This window comes from Hyla sarda, chromosome 5 (assembly GCF_029499605.1).
Source record: "Hyla sarda isolate aHylSar1 chromosome 5, aHylSar1.hap1, whole genome shotgun sequence".
In the NCBI taxonomy this organism is placed as follows: domain Eukaryota; kingdom Metazoa; phylum Chordata; class Amphibia; order Anura; family Hylidae; genus Hyla; species Hyla sarda.
Genome location: NC_079193.1, coordinates 190,539,341 through 190,557,593, shown reverse-complemented (window position 1 = coordinate 190,557,593; position 18,253 = coordinate 190,539,341). Strand labels below are relative to the sequence as shown.

The 18,253-nt window shown below is 40.2% G+C and overlaps 1 protein-coding gene and 1 long non-coding RNA gene across 2 annotated transcripts in view; one reads left to right on the top strand and one right to left on the bottom strand.

Annotated features, from left to right (window-relative positions):
• MYO10 (myosin X) overlaps window positions 1-18,253 on the bottom strand; it is a 239,331-nt gene that overhangs the window by 185,516 nt on the left and 35,562 nt on the right. The window contains exon 2 of the mRNA XM_056520936.1: window positions 9,440-9,538. Within this exon, the coding sequence (XP_056376911.1) occupies window positions 9,440-9,538 (99 nt within the window). The remainder of the gene's footprint in view (window positions 1-9,439; window positions 9,539-18,253) is intronic.
• Window positions 1-18,253, top strand: part of LOC130273707 (uncharacterized) — a 40,281-nt gene that overhangs the window by 8,466 nt on the left and 13,562 nt on the right. The gene's annotated exons all lie outside the window — the stretch shown is intronic.

Genomic DNA, 18,253 nt, shown 5'->3' with positions numbered 1-18,253 from the left:
TCCATATTAAGGTGCAGACTGAACTTCTTAAGATGAATTTAAAAACCAACCATCAGCTGTTGTCCATGAATCTATAAATGAGCGCACACTCTGAAATACTTCTATATCCACAGGCAGTGTCACAGTTACAGGCAAACAATCCTTGTCAGTGACAGATGTCCATAATAATAGGTGCAGCATGTTCACCCACCAATAGACTGAGACAAGCAACTAGAAACACTGTGGTTTCATTGCTGACTGTGGAAAAGTAGACTAAGAGAAACCTGCTTATGACTTAAAACAAAAAAGGTATTGTACTGGGACCAATTTTGTTTAATATCTTTATCAGTGATATTGCAGAAGGTCTCGATGGGAAGGTATGTCTTTTTACTGATGACACAAATATTTGTAACAGGGTTGATGTTCCTGGAGGGATACTCCAAATGGTAAAGGATTCAGGAAAACTAGAAGAATGGTCAGAACTCTGGCAACTAAAGTTTATTGTGAATAAGTGCAAGATAATGCACCTGGGGCGTAAAAACCCTCGGGCAGAGTATAGACTTTGTTATAGAGCCCTAACCTTAGTATCCGAGGAAGGGGACTTAGGGGTCACTATTTCAGAAAACTTAAAGAGGCGTGGTAGCATGAGGGGGCGGGGCTATGATGTCACAAGCTCCCAGCGCCGGCTCTAAGCATTCGGAACATTTTGTTCCAAACACTGAGCAGCAGAGTACCCCTTTAAAGGTAGGCGGACAATGTCATAGAGCAAAGGGAAATGCTAGCAGAATGCTTAGGTGTATAGGGAGAGGTATTAGCAGTAGAAAGAAGGAAATAAGTGCTTTTGTATTGTGCGCAGTACTGGAGGCCATATCTCCAGAAAGATATAGATATTTTGGAGAGAGTCTAGGGAAGAGCTACAAAACTAGTACATGGACTGTAGGATAAAACTTACCAGGAAAGGTTAAGAGACCTTATCATGTATACCTTGGAAGAGAGAAGAGACAGAAACTTTTAAATACATAAAGGGAATCAACATGGTAAAGGAGGAGAACATATTTAAAAGAAGAAAAACTACCACAAGAGGACATAGTTTTAAATTAGAGGGGCAAAGGTTTAAAAGTAATATCAGGAAGTATTACTTTACTGAGAGAGTAGTGGATGCATGGAATAGCCTTCCTGCAGAAGTGGTTACTGCAAATACAGGGAAGGAGTTCAAGCATGCATGGAATAAGCATAAGGCTATCCTTCATATAAGATAGAGATAGGTATAAGGCTATTCTTCATATAAGGTAGGGACAAAGACGATTCATATTCAGAATATTGGGCAGACTAGATGGGCCAAATGGATTTCGCACAAACAGGAGTGTTTGTTAGTTAGAGCTATTCATGCCCCTTGTTTTACACAAGGTGGGGGGGGGGGTGAGACTTTATTAACTGGTGTGCTACTGCTAAATTATGCACATTGGGTTTGTGAACTATGGGAGCGATTTGTCGAAATCTGCCTAGAGGAAAAGTTGCTGAGTTGCCCGTAGCAACCAATCAGATCACTTCTGAAAAATGAAAAAAGCGATCTGATTGGTTGCTATGAGCAACTCAGCAACTTTTCCTCTGGACAGGTTTTGATAAATCTCCCCCTATGTGTTTATTTTATGCCAAAGTTAGCATTAATTTTGTCCTATTTTCATGTTTTCTGTACTGGCTTTTTTGCTGTGTGCTTTCAGGGGTCATGGTTTGCAGAGCACTGGTTAGTAAACGTCATTGGCCAGCTGATGTATGAATGTGTGTGAGTTTTTCATCACTTTTGTGCTATCAAGTAGATTCCTGTCATCTGCTCAAATTTATGAAGTGACATGCTCCACATGTTAAATTTTGTGCAGCCTCTGGAAAACACAAGCTTGTGCAACAGGTTTTACAGTGAGCAAAAATGTGTGTATGATAGCCCCCAAACCCCTCAAGGTGTATGTTCTCAGCAGATCCTTTTAATATTTTATGTTTATAAGCACTCATGGTAAGAGGCAGAAATAAATGCACTGGTACTCACCTGCAGGGCACTTCCTACTACAGATAAGTACCAGAATTTAAATTTTGTTCCCAACTTCTAAATGTAAAAATATTAATTCAGACAACTCTGTTAGGTTATGTAAATTGGGAAGCACGACCTGTTTTCTGGCACATCTTTTAGATGCTATATTAAATTGAAATCTGAGAATGTAGAGGCTAAGGTTAGTTTTACACAGAAGAAGTTTAAGACAAATGTTTAAGCTGGACCGTGGGTCTAATCACCTGAACTAACAGCACATATGATGCTCCTAGATTGAGACATCCAGATGGCAGACAGGCTGGGACATTTCCTCTATCCTGCTAAAAAGGATCATCATTAGGGCATACTGTTTCTATGAATGGCTACACTCGGTCTGAAACAGGGTTTATTTAGGTGATACATGTCAAAGTAACATTTACATTAATCCCAAGGTTTTCCAAAGAACGTTACCCAGAGCATTACACTGTCCCGCTGATTTGCCTTCTTCCTATAGTGTATCCCAGTGCCACCATATCCCCATGTATGTGATTCAGAGGCACCCCTTTCTTACATTTCCCTATATTTGATTTTCTGGCTTCTCAATGGCAAGTTCATAAGGCACATGACTTTTTCCCCAAAATTTCTTTGGGCTGAGAAAACATCTGAACCAATTTTCTTTGGGCTGAGACAGATTGTAGAAGGAAAAATAGTTATTGATCTAAAGATAAAGATTTTAGGTTTTGCAGCCAAGATTTTTCTAAAATGCAAGGATTCAAAAGGGATAGTGCAAAGGTAATGGCCTGCAGTTAAAGAGACATCAGTGGTAAATGCCCGGTGACTGAAAAGTGAGAAGAAAGAATTTGCAATGATTCCTTCTACCCCAAGGTAGTGGATCTAAAGCATCGCTGAAACAGTGGAGTCCATAACCGAAGATATGCTGGCATGCGTCTGGACAGAACTGGACTACCACTTGGACTTCTGCCGTTTCACTAATGGAAATCACTGTGAACAATTGCAGTGTATAGATAAAACTTGGATAGATAGTGCATCTTTTCATGTTAATATTTTCTTAGTATAGAATACCAATGCTATAATTTTACACCATCCTTTTGGAATCATCCTGAACAGGGTGCAATATTCCTTAACGACTTTTACTTCATAGCACCACCATGGTGGGATCTTGGCCCAGTTAGATTTAATCCATTTTGTATATTCAGCAATAATTTTTGCCTGTGTTATAAAACAGCAGCCCTCTGACTAGCTGTACATTACTCTACAATGTATTATGTTACATAAACTGCATTCTATGAAGGATTTAGTAGCTAGTGTTATAAAGAACAGGACATTTTTCACTTGTATATATGAATGACTGCCAGATATGTGCACAGCACAAGCGGAGCATTAGAGGATTATCCAATGTTCTAGAGCGGCTACAACTCTCGTCTCTTTCCTGCTCTAATCTTAATATCCATACGTAACTATAGAGAAGCCATGACTTAATTGCAGCTTTTAATGAAAAAAGTGAAATAAGTAAATTCATTAAATAGCTTCATAAATTCAGAAGTCAGCCATCAGCCAAACACTACGCAGACACACAAAAGATTCAGTCTTCTCTGACCTCCGAGCTTTCTGTTCTGGAATCTTGACTGTGTTTGACATCTGTAGCTCATTGAGTTTTTGGTTGGCTTTCTGCAGTCAGCAAACTGACATAGTACAAAAGTATTCCTATCCCTCTATAATGTAGTGATGCACAAATGCACATGTCTGTTTCATGCTCATGAGAATGCTGCTTTGTAACTCTTATCAGGAAAGATTCTGTATAGTCATAGATAGCTGCTTGGGCTGGGACCCTGAATGTGATTTACTGTTTCTGGGGCTAGTTCAAAGGTTAAATGACTTCCCTAGCACTGCATGACCTGTGGGATGAAACCTAGGTTTGTTCTGCAAGGCCATAAATGATCCTGCATTCCACAGGGGCTTTGTACTGTTTATGGAGCTATCCCATTACTATGGCTGGCAATTCTTCACTCTTTTTTCCCAAAATAAAATGAAAAGGTTAGATCCACCACGTGTCAAAATTAACCATCTACAATGTAAATTTCAAACATATCTGAAGCTGATTTTTATGGCAATGAAAACATATATAAAATAAAAAGATAGCACAAAATTAAAATCACCCAATATATCTACTGTATATAACTGTGTCCCATAGGCTTCAATATGCATGGGTGTAAACGTTCTATATAGGCTCCATCTGCTTCCTGCATCTGATCACTAGGTCTGTAAAATAAGGGTGGGGGTAGCAATTTAACAATAAAGTAGCATGTTTTATGTTATAGAATAGGCACCTAAAGAGTATGCCAGCATCACCACTGCATCTACGATGGAACCATTGAATAGGACTTAAAACTTGGTATTGCACGTTGTTCCCTATTCCATAATAAACACAGATTATTGTATATGAATGTGGTGACCAATAAAGTTTCCTGATAAAATACAGGTCCATGTACTATTTTTTTGTGTGCCTATAGGGGTTTTAACCCACATTTGACTGAATGCGCTAAAGTAGATCTGGGTGGAAATAACCCTTTTATTGTGATATTCTTGAAAATATGATTTGTTAGCGGTCTATGCTGAAAAAAAGCTTACTATGCTGAAACCTATAGTAATCTTTACAATAAGGCTTTCAGCATTCTCTAATACAAGATCATGTAGTTATAGGGATGGGCGGTATGACCAAATCTGTGTATCATGGTATTTTTGTAACTTTTGGCAGTTCCACAGTATATAACGGTATTTCCTCCTCCCCCCCCCAAATTAATTATCCGCCCAGCGCTGCTCTGCCCCCCCCCCCAATTAATTATCAGCCCATCCCTGCTCTGCCCCCCAATTAATTATCAGCCCAGCGCTGCTCTGCCCCCCCAATTAATTATCAGCCCAGCGCTGCTCTGCCCCCCCCCCCAATTAATTATCAGCCCAGTGCTGCTCTGCCCCCCCCCCCAATTAATTATCAGCCCAGCGCTGCTCTGTTGTCCCCCCCCCCAACTAATTATCAGCCCAGCGCTGCCCCCATCTGGGTAAATACTCACATGTCACCCGCTAACGCTGGCCTCCTCGTGCTGTTTGTTGCGGCCGCCGGCGCTGACACAAGGTAAACAAAATAAACTAATGCATGTTCCGAAGTCGGTCTTATGCTGGGGACGGGAATGTCGGACAGCAGTCAGCCTATCACCGGCCGCAGCGATGTTCCGCCTAGGCCGCTGATAGGCTGAGCCCACTGTCATGTAAGGAGCTCTGGACGGCCTATCAGTGGCTGGGGCGGGACATCGCTGCGGCCGGTGATAGGCTGATGGCTGTCCGACGTTCCATTCCCTAGGAAGCAGATGAGGCTGGTACCTAACCAACAGGAGGTAAGATAATGTTTATTTTGTTTATTTTTTGCAGCCCGTGCATAGGGATACCACACAGTATAGAGCAGTGGTCTTCAACCTGCGGACCTCCAGATGTTGCAAAAACTAGAACTCCCAGCATGCATGCTGAGAGTTGTAGTTTTCCAACATCTGGAGGTCCGCAGGTTGAAGACCACTGGTACAGAGTGTCAGTGCCGGCGGCTGCAACAAACAGCAGGATGGGGATGGGGACAGCGCTAGGCTGATAATTAAATGGGGGGCAGAACAGCACTCGCGGGCAACGTATGACTAGTTTACCGATGTGGGGACAGCACAGCGCTGGGCTAATTCATTCATTCCCGAGGGGGAGGGGTATTGCGGTATGGGATAAAATTCATATCGTGCAGCACAAAAATTCGGTATGAACCGATATACCGCCCAGCCCTATGTAGTTATATTACTTATATAACCACAAAGACAAAAAATGAAACAAGAACGGAAAGATGGAAAAAAAATAACACATGAAACAGAAGCATCACAAGTCATAGGTTTGAAGTGATTCACGCTCTCCGTGGCATCGAATGTCTAAGTTGTTCCCATATGTGCCAAAAAAAGACATACAACTAATGCTGTCCAACAAGGAGACAAAGGCTGAAAGACTGAAAGAGTCTCTAAAGTATTTCACCGAATATCTCCAAATTCTACAGAAAGGTTACAGTGACTAGCATGCACAGACAGTACTAGTGTTACCACCTTCAAATACAATGCCCTTCCATAATTCTGTATGCTGTTTTGACTGCCCCAGTCATCTTAAGCCATGAGGTAATATCATCTGGCTGTGCTGTTTATTATCATAAGTCTTGTATAAGACACAGGTCAGCCTTACACCTCACATAATACAACTGTGACTACAAGGGACCATTGTGCTTCGCTCCAGCATAACAAAATAAACACGTCTGTCTGATTATGCAAAAAGAAACCTTGATAGTTCACACAACCTAACAAAGCCATCACTGAATAAAATGTGTAGGATACCACACCAAAAACAATGATCTTAATATGTGAAAGTATGTCTCAACTTTAGTCAGTGCGTAGTTGCGCTGGGACAGGGACAACACAGGAGATGAAGATGTAACAGTTGCATTTCAACGCCCCGTGAGGTTATAAAGGCGTACTCGCAAGGAGACTGTCAAAGAGAATGAGGTGGATATCACAGGAGAGACTTTGTTTTTTCCTTATTTTTTCCTTTTTTGACAATTTTGGACTCCCATTTTCTCCCATTTAGGCAGGCATTTTATCACTAGACCAAATTATCCTCATAGGAATAGTTGGTAAATACCATTTAATAACTAATGAGTCTGCCAGGTTATCCACCAATGTCTGCCCCTTTGGACAGACTGGATTTTTTTCTACTTTTTATTCAATAACATTTATGTTATTCCAGTCAGTTTTGTGGAGCTGATCATTGGGGGTTTCAAACAAACATTCTCATGGGCTAAGGAGTTGTCTTAACAGAAAGTTCTAGATGGTCAACATTTACTAAAGATGCAACATATGAATCAAACAATTGACAATTTATTGACTAATAACAGGAGTTACTATGCAAATCTACTACTAGTCAACCTGAAATCCATACTCTGCCCACCTACAAACAGTATCATTTATTGCAATAGAAAAACGAACCCCTGCAACTCTATCTAGATGTTAGCTCAAAGCTGATACTGTTAGAATGAGCAGTCCTGGGTAGCATATGTTGCCTTTGTTATCATTGTTAATAGTGAATACATATCCTAACCATTCAGAATCTGCCAGAGGGTTTGTTTACGAGGGGACCTGCAGGTCCTGGCAACCATTACTTGCGGACTTGAAAGATAAAGGTACTGGCTATTTCCTATATCTTAAATAATTCCCAAAATGTATAGGGATTGACCACTTTCATAGTTTTTTCTCTAAAATATGGGGATGATAATCACTTACAAATGTCAGTATAGATCTATATAGCTTCTGTCCCCAGTCTATGTGAATGTGGCTGGATGAAGATCCTGTCCATCAGATGGCATCTACAAAACATGTCACTAAGTCATCACTTAGTTTCCTCCGCACAACGCACATGAACGTAGGTCTGGCGCAATGGAGGAGGTTGAGTGACATTGTATAGTCACATGCTCATTCATAGGGCGCAAACTTATAGACAGGATCTCTGTCCAGCCACATTTAGACAGACCGGGGATCAAGGGATGGAGTCTCCTAGTTGTACAGAATGGGGACAGTGGCTAAGTCATTTATATGTGACTTATTAACATATCCCCATCTTTTAGTAAAAAATTGAAATTAACGATCCCCTTTAAAGGTATCTAATATCTACAGGATAGGTGATAAATAGCTGATCAGTGGTATCCAACCATTGGGACCCCCCCATGATCTTAGGAACAGAGGTCAATTATTGATCCTCTAAGTGAAGTTTTATATTAAGCATTACTAAAAGTCACAATTCCCATTCTTATATATGTGTGGTATTTACGCAATGGATTCACAAAGCTTGGGTCTGTTTCGTGATATTGTGCAGCTGCAACTGCTTCAATAAAACTTCTGAAGAAGAACATGTCACAGTGCACGGATACACTGCACATTTATGAAGAAAACTGTTTTCCTAGCAATAAGTAAAATGAAACAGACCATAGTAGGGATAAGTAAACATGTGCATGCAGCTTGCATTGACAAAGGGAACTAAGCTCTCTATAGATGGCTGTAATTACTAGCACTGATATAGTAACAATGGAAGGTAAACTCATCCTACAACACTCCCTGTAGCAGGATTTCTGGTGATATGCAAGAGAAAGCATTGTATTCTGCAACCATTTAAAAATGTGTTAAATCTAAAATGCCAGCTGTCTCACGTAAATGGTCCAGCCAAGTGTAAATGCCTGTCCCAAGCAACAAGCAGGTGCTGAAAAATGTACCACGTATGATAACTTTAACTGTCAATGTGAAAAGACAATATAAATTAGAAATATACATATAAGCATTACAATATGTAGCTGATCATGTTTTATCCTGATTATTAGAACAGTACTGAAGGTACCAAGACCAACTCAACATCATCACTAGAAGGCATGGGCCCAGTGATCAGGGGCTTAGGCAGCCTCCCTATTATTCTACAATCACCATTGCTTGCAGCATTATATTTATTGGAGGCTCGGATAAGCACTTTTCCCAATCCCAGGTGTTAAAGCAAGTTGCCAGCAGTCAGTCTCAGCTACACCCTGTGAGTAATTGTATAGGCACAACTGTGCCCATGCAAATTAAATGAACAGAGATTAGCATTACTTACGGTACTGTACTTTTAAGCAGCATGGTGGAAAGGGGTTAAGGTACTTATATTTTTGTGTAGGAGTTTTCTATGAATTTCAGGCCTTCAGAATCCCTAAGGTATATTTACTATATGCAGCAAGCTTGCCTGGCATTGCCTGAATTCATTAGCTGCCCAGCTACAAGTTACACCAGCAGCATGTACCATGGTAGGTCAGAGTGGTTATCTTCTACTTTTCTTAGATGGTCCTGAAAAGTGCACACTGGAGAGAAAACCAGAGCTATTTTCTTTAAAAAAAAATTAAAATTAAAATAAAACAGCACCACACCTGACTTCAGGTTGTTTTTGGTATTACAAATTGTCTTTATTTATTAAATAAAACTGTGCTGCACTGCCACATACATCCTGGGGACAGGTGTGGTATGATTTGTGACTGAACAGAGTGATAGTGGCCCCGTGTAATAGGCCTAGTGCAAATATCAATGAAAAAGCAACATTTGTTTGTTGGGTATTCTCATGGTTTTGCCCTGCCAAAAAAAATGATTGCCTTGTGTAATAGGGAATGTGCAGCCAATGACTGAAAGGAGTATCCAGCGATTGTTTGTGCAGCCCAGACCGTACAGTAACTGAGCTGTGTAATAGACTTGGTAAATGAATGCCGATCTAACTTGTATTATGGTAGTATGATAAATGCATTATAGGAACATAAGAATTTCCATAGGCAATCATAGCTCTTCTTACCTGATTATAAAATGTCTTAAATACAACAACACCGCCAGCACAAGACTGCACATAACTTGGATAATGTTGTCCATTTTCCCGTAACCAAACTTGTGTTCCCTGCAACAAAAAAAGTTCAAGTTATAATTACGGTTCTCTTATTTTCTTAGAAGGGTGACAGATATGCACAGAGCAGACACAAATGGTTATTTCTTAAGGATTAAGTTTAGGGGTGCTTGATGGGCTTCAACCATAAGAAGGAAGGCATGCCTTATAAACATTGCCCAAAAGTGAACATAAACAGTGGAAGGGACAAAGTAACAAAGACAAAATGAGAAACAAAAAGGAAGAACAAGAGTGAGGGAAAAAACAGATAGAAATAATCGACAAGCTATGTGGACATCCCAAAGGCCTGAAAGCATAATGGATATCCCAGTAGTAGTCCCATGGTTTCCAAATGATATTAGTTACATTTAGTTTGTTCTCAACCAAAGCAGAGAGATACTTCATCCCCCAACGATCTTAATCCAAGACAAAAAGTTGTTCACAAAGTTTTTTTGTGCTTAAAGGGGTATTCCAGGCAAAAACTTTTTTTTATATATCAACTGGCTCCGGAAAGTTTAACAGATTTGTAAATTACTTCTATTAAAAAATCTTAATCCTTCCAATAGTTATTAGCTTCTGAAGTTGAGTTGCTGTTTTCTGTCTAACTGCTTTCTGATGACTCACATCCCGGGAGCTGTCCAGCTCCTATGGGGATATTCTCCTATCATGCTTAAGATTTTTTAATAGAAGTAATTTACAAATCTGTAACTTTCCGTAGCCAGTTGATATATAACAAAAAGGTTTTGCCTGGAATACCCCTTTAATTTGACCACCACACACCTTAGATAGCTGTGGGGCAAACACTCTTTTGGGCTATCCAACAGCTATCTCTCCTGATCCCTGAAAGGAGTCCAGTAAAGTATACAAGTTGTTTCATGGAATCCTAGCCTCAGATATCTCATTCCTGTGCTTTGTATGTGAAAACAACACAAAAATATATTTGTGGGATTTACAGAGAGACATTTTTGTTAGTCCACCACTCTGACGCATTACACATATATCGAGAACCACTTGGTCCAGCATTACTCTACTTTAGCTTTTCCAGTGTACAAGCTAAATGTAGATAAAAACATGAAGCAAACAAGACCTTACGGTTCCTTCCCACATTACCTGACGTAGTGGGGAAAATAAGATTGCAATATTATATGTTTTTTACATAACTAAAAGAATAAGCTCCAACAAGCACAATAATATTAATATATCCTATAATTTAGCATGAACAGTCACATAAAACATTTAACCTATATATAATGAACTAGATTTACTAAAGTAAAAATCAAGTTTCTTGTTATGCTTTTAGCATTTCAAGCATGTTCACACCTTTCTAGACAGAGAAAATTTTGCTCAGAAACCCGAAAAAGGGGACATGGCCTCTGTATTTTTTGCATTTCTGATACATTTATTATATGTTTCCCCACAGACTCTGACACATGGTGTTTGCTGTTTTCTGACTAACTTTAATTTGTTAATATTTTCAGTTCTTAATAATGGCCATGGAGTTTCATTTACATTTTTAACTACTTTGTACAGCACAGTTTTTTAACTGAGAAAGCATAGAAGGTTTATATATTATGGTGCTGGAGACCATTCCTCCTTTCTACACATTGTGGATAACATTGGCGTCACTTCTTCTTCACGTCTTCTGCCATAGATACATTCTATGGCAGCGAGTTGACACTTCATAATTATTTCATAAGTGACTTTTTTCATAAGTGACTTGATGGGTTGAGTTTGGTTTAAAGTGGCACACAATGGTAACATAGTAACATAGTTCATAAGGTTGAAAAAAGACCAGAGTCCATCAAGTTCAACCTATAACCCTAATAAGTCCCTATTGAGTTGAGTTGATCCAGAGGAAGGCAAAAAACCCTCATACTAGAGGTAAAAATTCCTTCCCGACTCCAATATGGCAGTCAGAATAAATCCCTGGATCAACCTTCTGTCCCTATAAATCTAGAATCCATAACCAGCAATGTTATTACTCTCCAAAAATGCATCCAGCCCCTATTTTAACTCTTTTACAGAGTTCACCATGACCACCTCCTCCGGGAGAGAATTCCACAGTCTCACTGCTCTTACAGTAAAGAACCCCCGTCTGTGCTGGTGTAGAAACCTTCTTTCCTCTAGACGTAGAGGATGCCCCCTTGTTATTGATACAGTCCGGGGTATAAATAGATCATGGGAGAGATCACTGTACGGTCCCCTGATATATTTATACATAGTTATTTGGTCGCCCCTAAGCCTTCTTTTTTCTAAACTAAATAACCCTAATTCTGATAATCTTTCTGAGTACTGTAGTCCTCCCATTCCCCGTATTACCCTGGTTGCCCGTCTTTGAACCCTCTGCAGCTCCGCTATATCTTTCTTGTACACTGGTGCCCAGTACTGTACACAGTATTCCATGTGTGGTCTGACTAGTGATTTGTACAGCGGTAGAATTATTTCCTTGTCGTGGACATCTATGCCCCTATTGATGCACCCCATGATTTCATTTGCCTTGGCAGCAGCTGCCCGACACTGGTCACTACAGCTAAATTTACTGTTAACTAAGACTCCTAAATCCTTTTCCACGTCAGTCGTCCCAAGTGTTCTCCCATTTAATACATAATCCCAGCCCGTATTTTTCCTCCCCATGTGCATTACCTTACATTTATCAGTGTTGAACCTCATCTGCCACTTCTCAGCCCACACCTCTGTCATCTGCAAAGATTGCTACTTTACTATTCAACCCCTCTGCAAGGTCATTAATGAATATATTAAATAGGACAGGACCCAAGACTGACCCTTGTGGTACCCCACTAGTAACAGTCACCCAATCAGAATAAGTAGCATTAATAACCACCCTCTATTTCCTATCACTGAGCCAGTTACTTACCCACTTGCACACATTCTCCCCCAGCCCAAAACCTTCTCATTTTATGCACCAACCTTTTATGTGGAACCGTATCAAATGCTTTGGAAAAATCCAGATATGCGACATCCAGCGATTGTCCCTGGTCCAGTCTGGAGCTCACCTCCTTGTAAAAGCTGATCAGGTTAGTTTGACAGGACCGATCCCTCATAAATCCATGCTGATACGGGGCTATACATTTATTATTATCAAGATATTCCAAAATAGCATCTCTTAGGAAACCCTCAAACAATTTACATACAACCGAGGTTAAGCTAACAGGTCTATAATTCCCAGGGTCACCTTTTGACCCCTTCTTAAATATTGGCACCACATTTGCCATGCGCCAGTCCTGGGGAACAGTCCCTGTCACTATAGAGTCCCTGGATATTAAAAATAGGGGTCTGTCTATTACATTACTTAATTCCTTTATAATACAGGGGTGAAGGCCATCTGAACCTGGGGATTTGTCTATTTTGATTTTTTGTAGGCGGCACTGTACTTCTTCCTGGGTTAGACAGGTGACCTGTACTGGGGAGTTTACCTTATCACACTGTATGTCACCTGGCATTTCATTTTCCTCAGTGAATACAGTGGAGAAGAATTTGTTTAATATATTTGCTTTTTACTGATCTCTGTTTATAATTTCTTCCTCAACATTTTTTAAAGGGCCTAGACTTTCATTTTTGACTTTTTGCTATTTATATAGTTAAAGAATATTTTGGGGTTAGTGTTACTCTCTTTGGCAATGAGTCATTCTGTCTCTATTTTTGCAGCTTTTATCAGTTTTCTACATATTTTACATTTTTCTCTATAGCTTTTTAATGCTTCCTCACTGATGTCCTGTTTTAGTAATTTAAATGCTTTATTTTTGTCATTTATTGCCCCCTTAACATTTTTATTCATCCAAATTGTTTTTTTTATTTTTTATTTCTGACCCTTTTATTCCCATAAGGTATATACATCTTACAGTGAAAATTTAAGAATTTTTAAAAGTCTCCCATTTAGTGTCAGTATTGCTTTTTTTGAGGACATTATCCCATTTTATAATGTTAAGGGCTTCTCTGAGTTGATCGAACTTTGCCTTCCTAAAGTTCATTGTTTTTGTGGCCCCTCGAGAGATTCCCTTATTGAAGAATAAGTTATAATGTATTATATTATGATCACTATTTCTTAGGTGTCCATCTGCTTGCACATTAATTACTCTGTCAGGTACGTTGGTTAATATTAAGTCTAGTAGGGCACCCCCTCTGGTAGGGCCCTGTACCATTTAGGACAGATAATTGTCTTTAGCTATAGTAAGAAACCTGTGTCCTTTATGAGATTCACAGGTCTCAGTCTCCCAGTTTATATCAGGATAAAGTCCCCCATTATTATCACATCATTCTGATTTGCTGCCTTGTTTATTTGCCTCAATAATAGATCTTCTGCCTCTTCCATTATGTTCGGTGGCTTATAGCAAACCACTATCAGAATTCTTTTATTTTTATCTCCATATATTTCTACCCATAATGACTCCACATTATCGTTTCCCTCCCAAATATCCTCCAGCAGTGCGGCCTTGGACTTTAAATAAAGACCGACTCCTCCCCCTTTCCGTTTTGTCCGATCCTTCCTAAATAGACTATAACCCTGTATGTTGACCGCCCAGTCACAGGTATCGTCCAACCAAGTCTCTGTTATACCTACAATGTCATAATCCTCCTCAGAAATTTTCAACTCCAGTTCGTCAGTTTTATTGGTCTTCAGACTTCTGGCATTAGTAAACTACACTTCAGTGGTGTATGTTTTTTTTCCCTATGATGCCTATCCCTATTAACTATTCTAACCCCTCCCTCCGCTCCACCCCCAGGTACATTATTAAGTCCCACCCCTCTATCTACACTATCTTCCCCCTCTATGTTGTAGGTTCCCTCCCCCCCCCCCCCCAGTCCCTAGTTTAAACACTCCTCCACCCTTCTAGCCATCTTCTCCATCCCTACGGTAGAGCCGGTAACCGACAGTGAAGTCGGCCCAGTTCTCCATGAACCCAAACCCCTCCTTCCTACACCAGCTTGTTTACCTCCCTAATCTCCCGCTGCCTGTCTGGTTTGGCTCGTGGTACAGGTAATATTTCAGAAAATACTACCTTGGAGGTCCTTGCCTTAAGCTTGCAGCCTAAGTCCCTGAAATCATTTTTAACTACACTCCACCTACCTCTTACTTGTCATTGGTGCCAATATGTACCATGACTGCTGGGTCTTCTCCAGCCCCACCCACAACCTGTCAACCCAATCCGCGATGTGCCGAACTCGAGCGCCAGGAAGACAACACACTGTTCGGCGATCCCGGTCTTTGTGACAGATCGCCCTGTCTGTCCCCCTAATAATTGAGTCGAGTAGTTGCACAGAGTGGGTTTTTGTTTCTGACAGGTATTTTTACATGGTATTTACTATTGTATCTTGTATTTGGTGTTTTTCCCTAAGTTTTGCTTTTTTTTTTTTTTTTTTTACAAAACTTGCTCTGAACTGTCAAGTTTTCCAGAACTCAAATCCACAAATTCCACATTTTATGTGGAAATATTAGTAAATATGTGGGTTTCTTTAGAAAATTTATAATTTTTTAGAGACACGCCCCCTTTCGCTGATGACTACACCCCTTTGTAAGGTTTTCCGAGTAAAGTGGAGAGTTAGTAGGGTTGTTTGGATTTTTTGTCGAAAATTGTGGCACATGACATATGAGAAACAAAAAAACCCTACAAAACCTACTTAGAAAAGCCTTAGTAAATGAGGACCAATGTGGAAATCAGACAGATAGGGCCTCATTTACTAAGCTGAAACCGACCAGTTTTTGTCTGGTTATTTTGTCTGAGACATGTCTGCGCCAGTGTGCGACAGTTTGCGCCTGAAAAATCCGACAAACCCGGGGCGTGGTCTGCCGCAAAAGGGTGCGTGTTAGCCCAAAAGGGGCGTGGTTTCGCAACCTGCCCGATTTACTATGGAATTCACAGAAAATCCTGTGGGTAAATGGCTGGAAATATCGACCTAGAAAAAGCTGGTCAGAAAATGTTCCCGACTTTTCCCAATAGTGAATAGAGAGGAATCCTGCATGTCTGAAACAACTTTTCCAACTAGTAAAAACCCGAAAACTCTTAGTAAATGAGGCCCATACTGTAACAAATCTAGCGGAATGAGAAACTAAAACCCTAATGTGGTGTGGCTTTAAAAAAACTGACAAAATCTGGGTCAATCTGCCTTGTTCTGTGTACCCACTTCTTTCTAAGCAGCAGACATGTATTAAACAATAGAGAAATACATTTCATGTTAAAAATATAATTTGGTAGTCATACAATTGTGACACATTATTTACCCATGAAACATAACATTGACTCTTTTGTTTTACCTGAATAAAAATTACTGAAATAACATGTACTGGAAGTGTTCCCTGCCCTGATGACCTATATAAAGTGCTGCTGTACAAAAGGTTTATTAAGGCAAAACATCCTGAGCTTCCTTGTGTATGCCCCACCCAGAAATACTGCTGAGGTTTAAGGTTCATATGTATCCCACATATGCTGTACTAGGGCTGCTGTTGTGTTTTTTCACTCATACAGGCTTATATTACCAATGGCTTGACTCACTAGCTGCATCTACCAAAGCCCAACAAGAATATTGATATTTTAGCTTTGCTTATTGCTAATGGTAGTCTATTTTAGGTTCCATGCACGCTATGAAATCTCCGCCAGGATAAATTCTAGGACTGCGCAGACATTGCCGGTCCCGATGCAATACATGTTCATTCTTTTAGCAGGTGAATTTCAGCAGCAGACAACTGCCTCTATAATTTTGTAGTGTGCACTGTGCAGTGGAATTCCATTGATATCAATGGGACTCTACTGCACCAGAATTTCCAAGCAGAAATCCAAAGAGGAATTCTGCACCAGAAAATCCATAGCATGCATGGACCATTACATTAGTTTCTCAGTAACTGATGACAAACTGTTACTCTGTTATAGACTGAACATAGGCTGTAAGTTGTTGAAATGCTATATGCTGTAGTGTTGGGGTAGTGAAAGTGTGAGAATTTCATCAAATTCTCCTTCTGGAGAGATGTCTGGCTTGGCATAAATTCCTAGTCAGTTTCTAAAACTCCAGTGTTAGAGTGAACCACTGATCTGAAGGGAACGCTACCTGAAAAGGTGACATGAATGAGCTGCTTTGCATTTCCTTCTTAGTGGAGTGGTAATGGCCTTTAAGTCTCCACACCGTTATGGTGTTCTCCTCAAGGAGAAACTTTACCCCAATGACCCTCATAAAAGTATGCAATAAGCCCCCTATATTTACATAGTGTTATCATATTCCATAGTGCTATACAGAAATTTTTATCATTCACATTAGTCACCGACCCCGTAAGGGCTCATAATGTCATTTCTACATGTTAAGCTATGTTCATATCACTTGATGCCTGTAATGGGAGCATTTCCCAATGTATACACTAAATATAAGCTCTGAATGTGATGTGAACATGGCCTTAGACACACACATACACATTGAGGTTGATGTCATAGGGATTCAATTTGTTATTGTACAGATTTAATTTTACAGGTTTTACCTAACTACATAGTATGGTTGAACAATGGCAATATGGCAATATTGAAATCCTATACCTTTTTCATTTTACTCACACAGGCTTTGGTACTAAGTATATCACTTAGTATCATAAGAATTACCATTTATTGCAAATGCTAATGTATCCTATATTGCTTAATAAATGATAGTAAAGCAAAACACCCTCACAAGAAAACCATGTGGGGGCTATCCATATACAGTAATGCACCCATCTACTCTGGCACATGGCTGGTCACTGATCTTGTGTCAATGTATAATATTCTGCAGGTACAGCCTATTACAGTAAGAATTCAACTACAGAATATGTTTGATTCTAATCCATTGGTGCATGGAATGAAAGAAGCAAGCTAGAAAGATACACCAAGCATTTTCAGCTGTCTCTTGGATTTGTCAAGTTTGGCTAGTGGTGAACAGCTGCACTTCATAGTCTTCTCTGCAAGCGACAAACTGCTCTAATAATAGTTAATATTGCCCAGACAACACAGATACATGGTATCTAAGGTGCGCAATTGAGTTAGATGGGGGTGATCACTGTCATTTTCTTGTGTATAGCATTTTTTATGCTATTCTATAATAATGAAAATCATAAAGGATAAGTGTGTGTAGGGTGCCCATGCAAGGTGGTTTACTTTGTACCAAGGGCATACAGGAGGCAAGATTTGACAGAAGGGTGATGAATTTAAAAAAGGCTCCATTTCTGTGTTAAGGGTATGTTTACACTACAAAAGTTCGGTAACGAATTTCTGCGTGCAGCAGTCTCCTCGGTAATCATAACTTACTGTCCGTGTGGACATTAAAGGGGTACTCCACTGCCCCAGTGTTCGGAACATTTTGTTCCGAACGCTAGGTGCAGGCTGCGGGGGTCATGACGTCATGGCTACGCCCTTGTGATGTTGCGCCACGTCCCCTTAATGCAAGTCTATGGGAGGGGGCGTGGTGGTTACCATTGGGGGGGGGTGGTACAACATCACAAGGGGCGTGGCCGTGACATCACGACCCGAAGAGCCCAAACTCAGTATTCGGAACAAAATGTTCCGAATGCTGGGGCAGTGGAGTACCCCTTTAAGCACCATCCCATAGATAAAAGTGCCGCTCCAGGCAAATTCCACAAAAAGAATGAACTAGATCAATTTTTTAAGTGGAATGTATTTCTTGCTGGAAGTTTCATAAGCAGAACTTCCGCAGAGTGTGTGGGGCCTCTCATTAAGATCAATGGGAGTCTGCTGCAAGCAG